General features: G+C 40.1%; 1 protein-coding gene across 7 annotated transcripts in view; it reads left to right on the top strand.

Annotated features, from left to right (window-relative positions):
- The window catches only part of LOC127441305 (casein kinase I-like), a 39,380-nt gene continuing 19,853 nt past the window's right edge, over positions 1-19,527 (top strand). The window contains exons 1-3 of one of the 7 annotated variants that reach the window (XM_051698548.1): positions 304-5,704; positions 5,787-5,834; positions 9,007-9,772. In XM_051698548.1, the coding sequence (XP_051554508.1) occupies positions 9,533-9,772 (240 nt within the window). In that variant the 5' untranslated portion in view covers positions 304-5,704; positions 5,787-5,834; positions 9,007-9,532. The other 6 variants (XM_051698550.1, XM_051698546.1, XM_051698552.1 and 3 more) reach the window with 6 other exon arrangements.

The raw sequence follows: 19,527 nt of genomic DNA, 5'->3' as shown, positions 1-19,527 counted from the left end.
AGTTCGTTATCAGGTATCAGTTTCTCACGTAGTTTTACAATAAAACTGCGCATTATTTTTTTCCGAAGAACGAGTGATTTTTATGACCCGCTATTCTCCAAACGGAACTGCGCAAGTTTTGCAACTTAAACCCTCTGATGTGATCGAGCGGCAGCGGAGGAAAGGCGCCAGCTGTATGGAGAGGCTTAAAGAGACATCAGCGTAGAGGGAGAAAAAATTATAATGGCTTCAAGGAATGTGCAATAACACCGACACAATGGGAACTGTCGTCGATTGGTGATACACAGATTTGGGTAAAAGTGTCTAATCTTTTAGTTAGTCGTCCTCCTTGAACGATCTGATGAATATTCCGTGTAAATAACTGAGACTATTTTCGAGTGTGCGGGATTAAGGAGTTGCCCGGGTAATGGCTGGCTAGCTGTACGTCCAGCACCCAAATGGATATATGTATGTGCTCGTAAATAAATGCCGCTTTGACGTATGCGTTGTGTTTATGTAGACAATAACAAGCTGTCTTTTCCTTTCCCCAACCCCGTTTGTGTTGTTATGTGTTTTTTCTAACTCTCGTTATCTCGCTGAAGCGCAGGCCACAGATCGTTAGCCTGTTTGGGCTAGTTAGCGCGCTAGCTGTGTGTTCACTCATTTCTGTTGCTTAGTTGGCAACTCAGTGCCTATGCAATACCCCCTTTTGACAACATTAGCCCATCGACAGCCAATGATTCAGATTGTCACTTCGTTGATATTTATACTTCCATATATAATACTCCTGCAAGGGACACGCAATGTACCAAAGATGTTTTGGAGTTTATCATGAGAACTTAAGTTTCTCATACTTTGGTGACGAGCTAAATGATGCTAGCAGGAACATTTGACCAGTTTATTTTCATGTTAGCACTTTAGACAACTTTTGGACTTTTTCTAAATATTGGATAATTAACTGTGTTTTCATTACTTGAGTGTCCCAAGAACCAGTCGTGCTAAATCTTGATGGTAGGCCAGTGAAGAATAGGCCTGTATTGTCACAATTGTTGGCGTCGTAAAAAAAATGTCGTTGTCGATGCTTGTAAACCAAGCCTGATTCGACATGAGACGATGCATTATAGACTATAGTTGCACGGTTAATTGTATAGATTTTAACCATCGTTTATAATTCTGATGTCTTGGGATGAATGCTGCAGATCCACAGGCAGTTAAAGCCAAACAGAATTCATATTTATATTGATATTCCTTCTGTAATTTGTGCACTATACCAGCATGGCATAGGGTGTAAGACTTTAAAAAAACCAACAACAACAATTGACCATTATATTAAACTGCAACATTTCAGGGGGTCCATTGAGAAATTTTGGTTGGAATTTGCTTGAGAGTATGTGTTTTCACGTTAAATAGTCATCTTCAGCACAGGCTCCCTAAGAGCTGATACCTTGTTAACGCTGAAGCAGTTTTTTGAGACAAGAGTGCATACATTGTCAGTCTTGTATTTCTAGTTAATGGTTTATGGTACTTATTGTGATATTCATTAGACAAGGAACACATGCAATGGGAGGGTCTGAACTTGTTTATGTCATTGAGCGTGTCAAATATTTTGCACTTGAGTTGAGATTATGCATAGGTTTGTGCAAATACACAGTGTGATTAATAACCAATTGGACTTAAAAATGTACTTTTTGTTATGTTCAAGAGAAATGTCTCCTGTCTTTATAGTTTCAATTTTAAATGAATGTGTTAGCCTTCGTGTTGACTTGCCATAATGGCTTGCATCTACTCACAAATTCTCTTGAAGCACTAATAGCGTTACCTGGCTATTAGTGCTTAATATTATTATCTAATGAGATGAGCAAATTGTCTATTGAATCACAGTGGCTAATTAGGCATGAGTATCCTGGGTATGAATTCTTCCATCTTAGTTTTTCAGGAAACAATCCATTGTTAAATAAACCAGCACAAGGTCAGCATCATCCGTAACATCTGGAGAGGTGCCTCCCTTCACTCACAACACAACAGAGGCACTCAGACCGAGATGACTCCGACTCCACGTCACACGACCTCAGGCCTCATCTCAAGCTCCTGCGGGATGTATTTTTAGACCTGGAAGTCAGAAATGCTAGATATCATTTCCTGAAGGGAGATCTGGTTTTGCATCCCTTAAACCGTCGAACTCTAGTAAATTTTGTCTTTAATAGAGACAGTGATTCAATGCAGATTTTTTCCACTTTTTGATGGATTTTTCTCCCTTCACCTTTCATTGCATGTGTTCTGCTTTATCTGAGGTCATTTATAGGCTCAAAAGCTAAATTGTTTAAGGATTGTGTGAATTGGCAAAGTGTAATAACACATTGACTGTGTTATTAAGACATTTTTACCACTAAGTGCTTTGGTTTTCACTGCACTGGGTTATAAAGCTGTAATAGGCAAAACTTTGTTCAATAACCCAAGCCGGACAAATACATCCAATCCAAATTTGAATTAATACGATTTTAGGTTGTTGTTATTATTATTGGGGGAATTCTTTATATCTAGACCACTTTATATCGCAGAGTCACAATCGAGAAATGTGTTCATGTTCAGTGTTTGTGAAATGCCCTTCAAAATGAGCGGTGCAGCTTCTGATCATAAGCTCTTCCCACCATCTAGAACTGTGGTTCTCAACTTTTTTTTGATGAAGGCCCCCCACTTCATTCCCTTACCCCAGACATTGCATAATTTTAAAGTTTTGTTAATAAATTCAGCAGGCTTATGCGTCATGAACGTGAGACCAAACCATTTCTTAAATTTAAGCAGATGGAGGTCTAGATCTGGGGCTATAAAATGAAAACGTGAAGACAGAAACTAATAATTCAAGTGGTATTGTTATTCTAGTGGTTATTATAGTGAATAGACTGATAATATTGTTTATTTTGCCCCACTAAAATGCTCATTCTACATTACGGCATTAATTTTGAGTTGGACGTAGATGTACATTTACTAGTATCAACAACAGTAAGGTTATCTATAAAAAGTAAAAAGTTAACACCTAATTTATGTGACTAAATTATTCTAACAGTATGACTGAGTTGGAACTCCTTTCATCAGGTTCTTATTGATTCAAATTCTGTCATCTCTTGGAATTTCTGAAGACAAACAAAACCAGTTAGATTTTCTCACACTCAAACTAAAATATTTTAGCCTATTTATTTTAGGATTTACACATTTCTATTTAATATAAAATCATTGCCCTTATGAAAAGTTAAATGTATTTATTTATTTTTATAGTTTTAACAACGGTGTTTGTAACTAGGGATGCACCAATCCGATACCTGGATTGTATCGGCTCCGATACTGAAGCTTTTAAACGGATCGGGTATCGGTCCGACGAGCCAGATCCAAATCCGATACTGTGTGTTAGTCATGTTCGTTACTGTCAAGCTCAAAAAATGACATAAAAGAACCATAAGAACACAAAGTAGTTCATATGATTGGTGCATTTTATTCAAAGCCACTTGAAGACGTGCGATAGCTCTGTGAATCACAAAAGGCTGTGTTTAATAAGTAAATATATAAAATGCACGCGCAGCTTCAGTGCGTCAGTGAATGGCGCTGCTCTGTTTACACACACACATGCACCTATTTTTAGCCTTCACAAGGTGCGCAATATTTGAGCACTACATCTCAGATGTAAATGCTCAAAAGATCGGTTCACTTATAATATGCATTTAGAACAGCACTGGAGGTGCTTTTTTTTTTCTTTCTTTTTTTACCAGAATTTGAATAAGAAGCGAATTAAACTACTTTGAACTTGCATACAAACAGACACAAACAGGAATTCCTGGAGAGTTCAGAATGTCAAAATAAAAGCCTGAGGGTTTAAAAGTTAAAGGTGCATGATTGAGATATATTACTATATATATTACTATAATAATATATTATTATTATTATTATTATCATTTGTTTACAAATTAAAAGTGAGCTGATATCTTACAATTAAACTGAACAAATAGAGATCTGAATCCTTTAAAGTCCAGATACAAGTTGAAAAAAAAATATATATATATATACATATATTTTCTACTGATGACTTATACTGGAATTACTGTTAATTTTGTTGCTACATTATCCAGTATACTAGTTAATAATAAGCTATAATTTATATTGTATACTATAGTTACTAGTTTTTTAATAAGCTATACATTTATATTGAAATAATGTGTAGTTAGAGGTTTGTGTTTCTTTACATGTTAAAGAGTACTCCCACACAATAATGTAAAGATATTCTAAACTGATTATGCAAAAAAACAACAACACTGGTATCGGATCGGGATCGGTATTAGCCGATACTGAGATTTCCGATATCGGAATCAGATCGGAAGAGAAAAAGTGGTATCGGTGCATCCCTATTTGTAACAAGACCATAGTAAACACATGGAAGTATGGATCTTCTTCACTACCATGGTTAGTGGCATTTTTGTAATTACAAACAGTAGACCTACTCTAAACACATGTAAAAACAATGAATACAAAATATAAACATTTAAAAGCTGTAACAAAAAAAAAGTAAATTTATTGTATTCCCTCACTCCCCAATGTAGCCTATGACAATTTAATAGAGCTGAAGTAGTGATATGATAATATGTATTATGAATCTTATTTCTGCCTAAAGTACAGTTAGTGCTATAGTAAATTCAAGGGTGGTCATGTAGAATTCTGTGCCAAATTCAAATGGTTTCTCACTGGTTCTCGCAGCGCAGCAATGATCAGATGTGTGCGTTTAAGAGCTTGAGACCGGTCTGTGAGTAAAAATGCACCTGCTTTGCCCTCGTGCTGCTCTGTCCATTGAGCCGTATCCACTTACATAGCCATACAGGTGGCTTAGCGGAGGTTGTGACTTTGCCTGACTATTTGACGCTGCTAAACCAGATACATCAGATGCGTCGCTAGACTTCAGAATCAGATAATCCGAGGTACAAATGCATACCAACCCGTATAATGGAGACTAGATAAACATTTTAAGGCAAACAGGAACTTGACGATTTGATTAACATGACTGATAAGCCCCCCCCCCCCCCCCGTGACCTAACACCCCCTTCTCTACCAGTTTGCTCTCAGCGCCCCCTGGCATCCTTTGAACGCCCACTGGGGGGCGGTACCGCCCCCGTTGAGAACCCCTGATCTAGAAGAGCAGGTGCTATTAGAATGCAGTTCTCCATGTGTACTTTTAAAGCCGGTGCCACACTAGCCGATTTTACCAGTGATTTTCAGGTGTGAACTTAATTTACATAATCGTCGGCCAGGCGGAGGGAGATTAAGTGCACATTAGCCTTTGCCAGTGGGGGGTCGTTAATCACTTGACCGTCGGGACTCTCTGTTGAGTTAATGGCTTCAAAAACTGTAAAAGCACATCAGGCTTGCTTGAAAAAATCTTTCTGTCACCAAGGCAGGTTCTTGTGTTCTCGTCAAGTGACCAATGAGCTTCTTTTACCAAAGAACATCAAGCTGATCTGAATGTTTTCATGGCACTCAGTTGCTATAATCACAAATGCTGATTGTAATCTACAGTGATACTGTCACCAGAATCATTTTTCTCCTACACTAAATGACTAATCTGAACATGAAGAAACAGTCTGTTTTTATTGAACGTAATTTCGTACTCACTGAAAGCTGCATATGTTCATACGTGTTCTACTGCAAGCCTCGAGGGGATAAATACACAATCACACTCTTTGACAAGGTAAAGTTCCTCCATGACTCGCTTCCTAAATCAATCCATTAAAAATTTTTATGCTCATACGGTACTCCTGTTGTTATTTCAGCAAGCTCCACGTGACAGGGAAACAGAGAGGGAGAGTTGCGATGAGTAGGTATGTTTGCACACCTCCACCGTTCTTAATCAGCAAGTGTGTCATACCTCTGACTGAAGAGAGCAAGATCTCAGCAAAGCAGTCTGCATGAGTGACATCCTCAGTCAAAATCGAGTTGTAGGTCTAGTGTGGAGGCGTTTTAAGTAGTGCCGATATTAGCCTTTCACCGATATATCGGTATCAGCATATACACTATATTTCCAAAAGTATTCGCTCATCTGCCTTTAGACGCATATGAATTTAAGTGACATCCCATTCTTAATCCATAGGATTTAATATGACGTCGGCCCACCCTTTGCAGCCATAACAGCTTCAACTCTTCTGGGGAGGCTTTCCACAAGGTTTAGGAGTGTGTTTATGGGAATTTTTGACCATTCTTCCAGAAGTGCATTTGTGAGGTAAGACACTGATGTTGGACGAGAAGGCCTGGCTCGCAGTCTTCGCTCTAATTCATCCCAAAGGTGCTCTATCGGGTTGAGGTCAGGACTCTGTGCAGGCCAGTCAAGTTCTTCCACACCAAACTCGCTCATCCATGTCTTTATGGACCTTGCTTTGTGCACTGGTGCGCAGTCATGTTGGAACAGGAAGGGGCCATCCCCAAACTGTTCCCACAAAGTTGGGAGCATGGAATTGTCCAAAATCTCTTGGTATGCTGAAGCATTCAGAGTTCCTTTCACTGGAACTAAGGGGCCATGCCCAGCTCCTGAAAAACAACCCCACGCCATAATCCCCCCTCCACCAAACTTCACAGTTGGCACAATGCAGTCAGACAAGTACCGTTCTCCTGGCAACCGCCAGATGGAGAAGCGTGATTCGTCACTCCAGAGAACGCGTCTCCACTGCTCTAGAGTCCAGTGGCGGCGTGCTTTACACCAGTGCATCTGCCGCTTTGCATTGCACTTGGTGATGTATGGCTTGGATGCAGTTGCTCGGCCATGGAAACCCATTCCATGAAGCCCTCTACGCACTGTTCTTGAGCTAATCTGAAGGCCACATGAACTTTGGAGGTCTGTAGCGATTGACTCTGCAGAAAGTTGGCGACCTCTACGCACTATGCGCCTCCGCATCCGCTGACCCCGCTCTGTCATTTTACGTGGCCTACCACTTAGTGGCTGAGTTGCTGTCATTCCCAATCGCTTCCACTTTGTTATAATACCACTGACAGTTGACTGTGGAATATTTAGTAGCGAGGAAATTTCACAACTGGACTTGTTGCACAGGTGGCATCCTATCACAGTACCACGCTGGAATTCACTGAGCTCCTGAGAGCGGCCCATTCTTTCACAAATGTTTGTAGAAGCAGTCTGCATGCCTAGGTGCTTCATTTTATACACCTGATTGGTGATTGGAACACCTGAATTCAGTTATTTGGATGGGTGAGCGAATACTTTTGGCAATATAGTGTATGTTTACCGATATGCGCAGATATGAAAACTTTTTCAGAACATGTAATGCAGAAAACAATGCTTTAGAATTGGTGTCATTACGTAGTTTGTCCAGCAGAGCGTGCTCCGACTCCATTGTTTACAGAGCTGACTCTGAGCTGACAGTGGCTCTGCAGACAGGGTGGAGTTGAGCAGTGTGTTCTTGGTAAATTGCTAAGTAGGTTGTGAAATACATAGTGAAAAGTTAATGTACAATGACCCCATCATTTTTTATAACTAATATAATGTTAACCCAGTCTCTGACAACCATGTCACTCATGTTGATCACATCTGTTTGTTATGTTAGCCAGCTATAGTTTGTCAGTGCAGTCAGTAGTGTAGTAGATTGAAATTTAAGCACAAGAGCATCTTTTTGCAGCTCAGCAGACAACGGTGTGGTGGTGGATTGTGTTTGTTGAGTGTTGATTTCACACTATGTTGTTACCTAGTTGATGAGACACAATGCTGGAAAGTAAATAAAGTCCATCTTTTGCTCTACGTGGCAACGAGCTTATAGCTAACTAGCTAACCACGTAGCTACTTTCATACCTTGTCAGCGTGTAAACTTGTATTCACCAAACTGTTTTGTTCAGGATTCACAGTTTGGTACCCCCTTCAACTGAACAATTCCAGTTGTTGCATTTATAAAATGTAATATTTAAAAGTCTGGTTTTCCTGACATTAAATAGGATACGTAATAAAAGTAGATTTAATAAATAGTATATTTGCCCTGTGTAAATAATAATTTATAGGAACTGTATCTAAAATAAATAAGGGGTGATAAATAAATACTAATACAACAGGCTGGAAAAATAGACATTTAATCATTTTAATATATTATATATTTTGAATGTGTTGAAACTTGACACTGGGCGACGCACCATAAAAACTGCACCGTTAGATTGGTTTCATACTGAAGAGCTGCTTAAAAGTACGTTTTTTTTCTCTCTCTCGTAAATGTAAACGAGTGTAAATGCCAACACCATCATATATATCGAAAGGACTGAAGCCTGTCAACCAAAACATGAGCTCATTGATGTCATTAAGTGAGTCTGCTTTTTTATTCCATCAGTTACGCCTGGTCTGAGGCTTCCATAAATATTTAGTTTATACGTAGGGTTATATCCTACATAAATGTAATGGTGCAACGCTCAAATATTTAGTAGTGCATACATTTTGATTTAGTGCCCATTTACACCACAACTAGGCTAAGTTGTAACATACGTATAGCTGGTGCAACCGGCCCCTGATGTTTATTTAGCTATTTATTTTATTTTTATTTATTCTTTATTTAAATGGTCAGCATTTTACTGATACTAAACAGTACTACTGATGTTAATTTAGCTATTTATTTTATTTGAATTTATTCTTTATTTTAATGGTCAGCCATTGACTGATACTAAACATACAGTACTGATGTTTATTAAGCTATTTATTGTATTTTTATTTATTCTTTATTTTCTCAGTGTTCATTTCTTGAATTTGTTGACAGTGTATAATAATAATGTCAAATATTCTTTGATAAAAATATTTAAGAAAGCAGCCTTCTGAGTACCTTTGCATAGTCATATCAGTGCCAAATTTTTGAGCAACACACATAGAAAAGGTCTGTTTTCATTCCAGCTCAAAAATTAACTAGATCGGCCACCATATCGGTAATCGGTGAATTTTCCCTCTCTAAAATCGGTATCGGTCTCAAAAATCCCATATCGGTTGGGCTCTAATAAATGTGTTTTTCTCTGCCCTAGATATTCTAAGATGCGCCGCTGATGTGCTGCCTGTTTCAACACAAACTGACATGCTATGTATTCGTATGTGGACACAAGGAATGTCTGACACGTCGCTACAAAACCACCTGGAGGGGGCGCTAAGGATGGAAAATGATGCCAGACAGTGCCTTGCTTTCAGTAGCTAGGGCCGTGTGGAAGCAAAGGTGTGTGCATGTGTCTGTAAACACATGTTATTGTGACCATCTACTGATGACCATGCTCTTCTGAAGTTGGATTTGAGGAAGATTGCAATGTCTTGTGTCAGATATCACTTCCTTGGATTGTCTGCTGTTGTCAGTACTTCCCCACCTATAAAAGCAGTTCATGTCTAGTTTAAGCTACATGCATAGAACTGTTTTGTGGATCAGTCATTCCCTCCACACTCTCTCTCTCTAAATTCCTCTCCTCCATCCCATTCCCCATACCCCTGTTGCTAGTTGTTTTGGTGGCTCTGTGATTTTATGGCAGTGGAGTAATCGTGGAGAGGCCGGGGTATCACAAGCTTATGGATTTTGATAAGAGAGGAGGAGGAGGAGGAAAAGGAGAGGTGGAGGAAGGAAAGAGAATGTCTAAGACTGGTGGGAGCAGGACAGGGCACGGAGGGGGCCGAGGCTCCGGGACCAATTCTGGAGTGCTTATGGTTGGCCCTAACTTCCGAGTGGGAAAGAAGATCGGCTGCGGAAACTTTGGCGAGCTTCGACTCGGGAAGAATCTTTACACTAATGAATATGTGGCCATTAAACTGGTAAGTGCTTCAAGAAAGCCAGTTTTATATGTTCTTTTATAACTTGGCTAAATCTCAAAAGTGTATGGTTTATTTAAAATAGAAATTCATTATTGAATACTTATTGATTTTGGGCAGTGTGTGTTGATGTTAGGATATTGGAAATTATTCAGGTACATGGTGAACATAACTTCTGCTGCTACCTGTAGTGTCTGCAGTTAAACAATCGCAGTAGTTTATAACATTTAAACCACATAAGTGTTTGCATTCTCCCCTCTTCACCCAGTTTCATCTGAAAGGATAAAACCTTGTCACACTGACATATTACAATGTCATTACTTGTGATAGAGACAACAAAGGACAATACTGTTGTCTCTGCCGTACAGTATTTCCTATACGTTTCCTTAAACTACATGAAGAGCGGGGGTCCTGGGTAGCTCAGTGAGTATTGATGCTGACTACAACCCCTCGAGTCGCGAGTTTGAATCCAGGGTGTGCTGAGTGACTCTAGCCAGGTCTTCTAAGCAACCAAATTAGCCCTGTTGCTAGGGAGGGTAGAGTCACATGGGGTAACCTCCTTGTGGTCGCAATTAGTGGTTCTCGCTCTCAGTGGGGTGCATGGAAAGTTGTGCATGGGTAGCATAAGCCTCCACATGCTAGGAGTCTCCGCGGTGTCATGCACAATAGCCACGTGATAAGATGCGCGGATTGACTGTCTCAGAAGCGGAGGCAACTGGGACTTGTCCTCCGCTACCCGGATTGAGGTGAGTAACCGCACCACCACGAGGACCTACTAAGTAGTGGGAATTGGGCATTCCAAATTGGGGAGAAAAGGGAAAAACAGAAACAAACAAAAAACTACTACATGAAGAGCAAAAGCCTGAAGGATCATTGTATGATAAAATTTATTTCAGTGTACTGCAGGTTGTGATTTGAAAAGAACATTACAGACTTTTTTGCAAGGGTATCTTTAGTGTAGTTTAAATTACCAACAGCTTTAGCCTACTCCACAAAAATATGTAACATATTTTTTTCATAATGCAATTAAAATAATGCAAAAAACAAATAATGCAAATATATGCACCATGCATGTGAAAACAAGTCCTGTAGATGAACCTTTGGCCCAATTTACACCTTGCATTAACATGCGTTTCATATCCAGAGTATTTATAGCTGGATTGCATTTACACCTTGCAGACAATGTGTCTCCACAGTGATCGGATAGAGTTCCGATCAAAGGTTCCCATGCAAATGGAAAACGCTACTTACATATTACATCAGAGGCCGTAATAACTTTTCTGTCTTTTAGTAATTTTAAAAACATTGATGAATAATTTAAATGCTTTCCATCAATTTGATGGTCAGGGTTTTTTCTGCATTTAATTTTTTTTGGCACACACCAAGTGCATCTTGTGTTCGGTGCTTTGTACATGCTAAAAAATGTGTCTTGTCTGAAATGTGTGAGTAAAACTTGGTTTCAAGTGAGTGTCGTGCTAGTCACATAGCAATTAGAAAACAGGAGAGAGAGGTGCGAGCGAGTTGGGATTTGATGTGAGATGAGATATTCCATGTGTAATCCAATGGAATAATTCATGGGATATTGTTTATTGTTTGGGTGACAAGTAGGGCTGTCACGATTACTCGATTAAGCAAATTCCTCGATTACAAAATTGCAGCATCAACAATTCGAAATTAAGGCAAAAATGACACAATCCATAGGTGAGGGTGTGAACACGTAACAACAAGAGGTGTCAACTGTGTGAGAGCACTTCTCACACATTTGCGTGCATGGAGTAAGTTCAGACTGCATGCAGTTTGCGGTGATGCGTCCAGATGCGTAAAAGAATTTGAGCTTTTTGTTGTTGCGCTTTTCTTCCATATCAACAATTTGAATGGATTTTAGTTTGAAAGCAGTTTTTTATTACAGGTTGATTTGTCTGGATCACATCCATAATACATTGGGAAAAAAGTAATTACAAATTAGGAGGATATCTAGGGACATTTTAGTTGCTACATAAACCGTTTATTTCCAGCACTGGTCTCAGTTTTGAAACATATCTGTTTTCTGTGATTACTCAAATACAGTACAAGCCACTTTATACCGTGTAGAATGTCAACATATTGCAGAAGTCTCAAATGCATTGATCTCATTTTCATGTTGTTCTCTGTTTGAAAAAAATGTGTGATGGCGTAAAGTGAGACATTGCCACTTACGTAGTGTTGCGCCTTGGTCTCAGTTTCACGTACTGTAACTGTAATCACATTTTCACGTCATGTAGTCATACATTTGATTAAGGGTGGGTGATATGACCAAAATCTTATATCACGATGTGAATCATTTTACATCACGATAATGATATATATCACGATATAGTTAATTAAAAAAAACTATATATTTTTATATTTATTTATTAAAAAATATTTATATATTAAATAACCTTATTGTAATGCCTATTTTTTAATAATCTAGTCATTTGAGTACTTTATACATGAAAACGACTTCTTATATAATTATCTCTTTATTTGACATAGAGTAATGATAAAAAAGGTTTGGATTTAAATCAACCTTACCATAATTCTAAATTTCACATTATGCCACATTTTAGTCTGATGGTGACTAGAAGGCCTATTATAATTTTTATTATAAACTTTCCTCAAGAAACTTGACATCATCTGAAAGCAATGCAACAAAGGAAATGATCCATAAGTTAAAAAAAAAAAAAAATATATAATATATATATACACTACCGTTCAAAAGTTTAGGGTCACTTTTATTTTAATTTTTTTTTAATTGTATTTATTTATCACATGTTATACATTTGCACATATACAGTGAAATTCTTTTTTTTTTCACATATCCCAGCTAAGCTGGGGTCAGAGTGCAGGGTCAGCCATGATACAACGCCCCTGGAGCAGATAGGGTCAAGGGCCTTGCTCAAGGGCCCAACAGTGGCATCTTGGCAGTGCTGGGGCTTGAACCCCTGACCTTCTGATCAGTAACCCAGAGCCTTAACCGCTGAGCCACCACTTACTCATTCTTTTAATGAGTAAGTGGTTAAACAACCGCTCCACTGATGATGCCATTGCATCCACAATACACACTGGGAGAGAGCAGTGTGTATTGTGGATACAATGGCATCATCAGTGGAGCGGTTGTTGCGGTAAGCAAACTGCAATGGGTCCAGTGATGGAGGCAGCACAGAGCAGATGTAATCTCTGATTAGTCTCTCAAAGCATTTGCTGATGATGGGGGTCAGAGCAACAGGACGCCAGTCATTTAAGCAAGTGATTTTGGATTGCTTTGGAACAGGCACAATGGTGGACGTTTTAAAGCATGTGGGGACTACAGACAAAGAGAGGGAAAGGTTGAAAATGTCCATAAAAACACCAGCCAGTTGGTTCGATACAGTTCAATACTGTTTAAAAAGCATCCCAGGGTGATACCTCAAGAAGTTGTTTGAAAAAAATGCCAAGAGTACATTTCTGCAAAATCTAGGCAAAGTGTGGCCATTTTGAAGATGCTAAAATATAACATAGTTTTGATTTATTTTGGATTTTTTTAGTCACAACATAATTCCCATATTTCCATTTCTATTATTCCATAGTTGTGATGACTTTACTATTATTCTAAAATGTGGAACAGAATCCCATCACACCGCACTACATGACATAACTTCCCAGAGAGGAAACATGGTGGCGCAGTCTTGTGGGACGGCTACGGACATGAGTATGCCGCAGTGAGTGATCCTCGTTTTGGCCAGGAGGAGAGCACTCATAACGAATATATGAACTATAGTCATATATTATGAATTAACTCCTTATGAACCCAGTTGGGAAGGGACTTTATTTATAATGAAAGTGCTTGTGACTTTATGGTAAATTATAACGGCCTGAATGCAGGCAGTTGTGCAAATGATGGGGAGCCCGTACTTCAAATCAAATCACTTTATTGTCACACAGCCATATACACAAGTGCAATGGTGTGTGAAATTCTTGGGTGCAGTTCCGATCAACATAGCAGTCGTGACAGTGATGAGACATATACCAATTTACAATAACATCAAATTAACACAACACAATTTAAACATCTGTTATACACATAATTACACTCAACAATATACAAATAATAACATTCACTGTACAGTATACAATACGCTGTTTTTGGGGGGGGTTTTTTGTTTTTTGTTTTTTTACTATATAGATACACATTATTCAATAAAAATATATAAAAAAAAAAAGAAAAAAAAAAGAAAGGGAAGGGCATAAGTATATATATATATTTGGCCAATGAATACCAAGTGCTCTAAACAGAGAGGACTTGTGAAGAAAGAGATGTTATGTTTAGGTTGTAAAACCTTGCGAATGTGTTTTGAGAGGACCATCCTGCTGCAAAACATATGTCTTGTAAGGACACACCATTCGTCCATGCCCATGAGGAGGCCATGCCTCTAGTTGAGTGTGCTTTAACACCAACTGGGCAAGCCTGACCCTGCGACTCATAAGCCAGGGCAATTGCATCGACAGTCCAGTGAGAGTGCCTTTGCTTGGAGACGGACTTCTGTGCAACCTACATAGCATATAAAGAGCTGATCAGACAGTCTGAACTGGTAAGTACGCTCAACGTATGCATGTAGTGCCCACACAGGGCAAAACAAATGCAATGATTGTTCCTCATCCAAATTAAATGGAGGAGGGGAGAAGGCCTGAAGGTGAACCACCTGCACTTTGAAGGGCATGGTTAGGACCTTGGGTACATATCCTTTCCTGGGTTTGACAGTGGCTATTGAAAGACCGGGGCCAAACTCCAGACATGAATTGTTGACTGATAGTGCATGCAGGTCACCTACCCATTTTACTGAGGCCAGAGCCAGCAGTAGTGTGGTCTTAATGGAGATCATGCACAAATCAACAGAGTCCAAAGGTTTGAAGGGGGGCCCTGCGAGAGCTTTTAGGACTAAAGTTAAGTCCCAAGTCGGGACTGTAGCCGGCCGAGGTGGGTTTTAATCGTCTTGCTCCTTTAAGGAACTTTATGTAAAAAAAATTAAATCATGCTTGCCTATAGAGGCACCGACTACATGTGCATGATACGCAGATATAGTTTCCACAAACACTTTGAGTGTTGACGGGGTGAGTCCTGCGTCTAATCGCTCTTGAAGAAATATTAGAATTTCATGTATGGGGCAGTTTACTGGGTCCTTGCCATGTAAGAGACACTAATCAGTGAACACCTTCCATTTTAGTGCATAGAGGCGTCTCGTGGACGATGCTCTGGCCTGTAAAATGGTGTTCATGACTGAATGCGTCAGTTCTGGCACGTGTAGTGCGCACCATTCCACAGCTGGGGCTGGGGATTCCAGATTGTGCCTTGCGCCTGAGAGAGGAGATCCCTCCTCAGTGGTATTTCCCATGGTGAGCTGTACAGCATCTCCATCATTTCCAGAAACCATGGCTGGTTGGGCCATTTTGGCGCAACTAATGGCACTTTTCCACTGCACGTTACGGTTCGACTCAACTCTGCTCGCTTTACTTTTCTGAGCTTGCTTTTCCACTGCAGTTTAGTGCTGCCTCAACGTGGGTGGGATTATAGGCTTATCGTCATAGTTGCGCTGCCCTACTGCCGTGACATCATCTTAAACGCGACACAAACATTACTGACCATAAACAATAACATGACCACCAGCTGTTAGCTATTAGCTCATTGTGCTGCATAAAACAGTTGTTGCATGGTGATTTTACACAAGTGAAACAGTTAAATTGGCCTGGTTGTTTTAGAAGCAAGCTTTCCAGTAGCTGGTCAACTAAATAAAGTGAAGCTTTCAAGCAGAATATAGAGTTAACGTAACAAAACGTACCATCCTCCATCATGGACTCCAACAACGCCGTGGCCGAGTCCAGGGCACCCTCCCTCCCATTGCTCGCCGGTCTATTGCCATAGATAGCGTCCATTTGGTTGAACCACTTCCACTTTCTTCTGTTTGAACCTCTCCAGCTGTTGTGGTCCTTGATGGTTCTGTAGTCACTTAAGTTTTTTTTATTTTCCCTACACTGTTGGTAGGTCCGGTGGTAGCCGTGTGCGGCCAACAGCTGAGACACTTCCTGAAAGACTTTTTTGCTTCATCATTTCGTTCGTCGCTAACGAGAGGAACGTCTGCACCTCGTTTATTGACCATGGCGTGGTTTTGCGCACAGCCATTTCTTTTTACAATTCGAAAGTCGCGTGAACAAATGATACTGCTATCACTGTTGCTAACTTTAAAACTAGCGGGTTAATGTCCCGTGTCGCAAATCCAGTGACACTGGTAGTGATGATTCTCTCTGACCAATCAGTGATCTGCAGGGTTTTGACATCACATTTAGTATCGGCTCGGCTCGCTTGGAACCGCGACCGAGGTGGTACTAAAAATAGTACCAGGTACTATCCACAGTGGAAAACCCCCAAAACAGTTGAGTCAAGCTGTACCGTGCAGTGGAAAAGCCCCTTAATAGAACCGTTACCTTGTCTTCTCGGACTTTGCATATGACAGAGTGAATCAGGCATACCGGGGGAAATGCACATTTGTGTGCCATTGCGTCCGTTCCCAGCGGGGCTTGGGACTTCGAATACCAGAGGGGACAGTGGGCATTCTCCACTGAGGCAAATAGACAGATTTCTGCTTTGCTGAATATTTCCCAAATCCTCAATACAGTTTGAGGATGAAATCTCCATTCGCCCGGCAACACCCCATAATTCAGGTGGCCTGGGACATATGTCGCTCTCAGGGAGAGGAGATGATGCTCGCCCCAAAGGAGGCGGCGACACGTCAGTCTCAACAGTGGCGGTGAATGAATTCCGCCTTTGCGGTTTATATATGCCACAACTGTCATGTTGTCTGAGCAAATCATGACATGACAGCTCGCTATTTCTGACTGAAAATCCTTTAAGGCTAGAATTACAGCCGATATCTCTAGGCAGTTGATGCGCCACGCCCTCCTCGCACCTGTCCAGGTGCCGAAAGTCGGGCGTCCATTGCACACTGCCCCACAACCTGTATTGGAAGCATCCGTGGTCACCACTTTCCACCTGACATGTTGCTCCAGCACGACACCTTGCTGGTAAAATGTAAGATCTGTCCTTGGTGCTAAAGCAGCTATGCAGCTGGGATATAGTGATGTGCATGCGCCGTTGGAGCCAAGCATGTTGTGGCACGCGACACTTCAGCCAGCATTGAAGGTCTCGTGTAAGAGATCTAATGGGATGATGCCACCATAAATCCCAATTCTTTCTGAAACAGCTTCAGAGGAAGTGTTCTCCCCAGTTTGAACCAAGACAGACACTGTAGAATGGCCTGAACACGCATGCTCGTGAGGTGCGCGGACTCGCTTGTGGAGTTAGGCGGACTCCCAAAAAGGAGATTTGTTGGCTGGGGGACAGCATACTCTTCGCCCAGTTTACATTGAGGCCCAAGCTGTTTAGATGCTGAAGCAGTAAGTCTCTGTGCTGGCATAACAGAGCCTCTGATTGCGCCAGGAACAGCCAGTCGTCGAGGTAGTTCAAGATGCGTACGCCGCTCAGTCTCAGAGGGTGAGAACCGCATTGATGCACTTCGTAAATGTGCGAGGAGTCAGAGACAGTCCGAAGGGCAGGACTTTGAATTGATACGCTGTTCCCTCGAACGCAAATCTCAAAAACATTCTGTGATGTCTTACAATTTGGATATGAAAGTACGCATCCTTCAGATCTATAGATGCAAACCAATCGTGTGGGTGTACGTGCGATAAGATCCATTTCTAAGTAATCATGTTGAATGGGCGCTTTAAAAGTGCACGATTTAAATGTCTCAGATCCAGGGGCTGGATTCACGAAACGTTCTTAAGAAGAAATTTCTTCTTAACTACCATTTTCTTCTTAATTTGTAACTTAAGAAAAAAGTTACGAATATTTTGTATTCCCGAATATACTACTAAAGAAAGTTCTTATCTTTTTTCTTAAGATTGTTCTTAAGAAAAAAGGTAAGCATTCAAATTCTCTGAATTTTGTTTTCTTAAATATCGTCGTAAATAACAAAGTTTGGATAACCTCACAGTTGTCTTAAATCCTAAAAGGTAAAATGTTTAATGAATTTACTGTCTTTTTCATGTTGAGTCTGAAGTCGCAGTGGGCTGTTTACATAGAAATGTTATTTTAGACGAAATTTTTTTTGTGACTGTTTTGTGTTTAATTATATTTTTTTTCATCTTGTAAACCATGTAAATGTCATCACCAAATTCAAACGATAAATGTTGTTTAGAAGCTTCTTAATGTGGTGACCAGTCATGCTAATTCAAATGGATGCGCTGTATATAGCTCTCTCTCTCCGCGATCTTTAGAGTTCATAGAAACATAATAATTATAACATTAGAAAGCTGAGACTTCTCTATCACCCCCCCAATCCACATTCCAATCGGAGTTGAGCACAGTGGAGACAGCCTCTGCCACCCTTTCCCATTTGCCCGCCTTTTACTTTTCGACGTGATATTATTATCAAGCTTCCCAAGGAGAACTTTTCCCTGCAGTAATTTCCTCAACAATAACATCCAGCTTTTGTCTCCTGAAATTTTTGTTTCTTTTCTTTTCCTCCATGTCAAATTTAAAGTTATCAAATGGTTAGCAGCAAGTAAATTCTCTTTTGACGGTTAATGTCATTAAACTAACACATCTCACGCACTTTACATTCAAAAAACTTATCGCGAGGTGCTTGCTACTTAAAAAAAAAAAGGTTAATAGATACATTTATAGTTACGATTTACCAGTGTTGAAGTATTGAATTTGTTGTGGGCTATTAGATAAGGCAAGCCCATGAGCAGGCTGATCAGTCAATGTCAAAGCTTGTCTTTTTATTCTTAAGAAAATATTTGAGAACTATTTGAGAAAGATTTTTTCAAGAATTGTACTTAGGAACGTTCTTACAAACTTCTTATCCTAAGAACTTTCGTAATTTTTTCTTAAGAACATTTTTGTGAAACCGGCCCCAGGATTGGCCGAAGTCCGCCATCTTTCTTTGGAACAAGAAAATAACGGCTGTATAACCCTTTTTGTGCTTGACAATTTGGCACAATCTCTATTGCGTTTTTCACAATGAAATTGTTTATTTTGGCTCTTAACACTGGCGCATCCTCGGCTGAAACCGTGGAAGACAGAACAGCGTTGAAATGGGGTGGCCGGCATGCAAATTGGATTGTATAACCATGTTCAATTTGTTTTTTGCACCCATTCTGAAATATCCATTAGGGCTCGCCACATGTCCGCGTAATGGGACAGAGGGCAATTTGGTTTGCTCACTGTATGATATGATGCGATGCTAACTATAGGGAAGCGGTAGCGCAAAATGTTTGTGCTTTGAAGGGGAAAAGGGATCTTTTTTGAGAATGTGTGAGCATCTCATGCATTTGCAACGAGTGCTGTATTCTTTATTGCACTTATTGCATTTTTTATTTCATTTATTTGAGTGCAAGACACAAACAACATTTTGAACAATATTGTGAACAATGATATTCCTTTCCTGACAACCAGTAATGGGGAGATGGGGAACAGTGTTTTGTGTCTCCAGTTGAGCCTTTTTTTATTTAATTTTTTTTATTTATATTTTTTTACTCATTTCTGTGAGGGTCATCCATATATGTCGAACCAGAACTGCCAGGTTGCCCATGTTGCTCGCTGGGCAGAGGTGTGCCGCTACCGCCTCCTCCACAGAGGGTAATTGGGCATAACCATTTTCTTCACCGTGATCCACATTAAAGAGTATGGCGTCACTGCGCGA

The sequence above is a fragment of the Myxocyprinus asiaticus genome, chromosome 5, assembly GCF_019703515.2.
Source record: "Myxocyprinus asiaticus isolate MX2 ecotype Aquarium Trade chromosome 5, UBuf_Myxa_2, whole genome shotgun sequence".
In the NCBI taxonomy this organism is placed as follows: Eukaryota; Metazoa; Chordata; class Actinopteri; order Cypriniformes; family Catostomidae; genus Myxocyprinus; species Myxocyprinus asiaticus.
The sequence above is the reverse complement of the archived record's forward strand: the minus strand, read 5'-3'. Positions and strand labels throughout refer to the sequence as shown.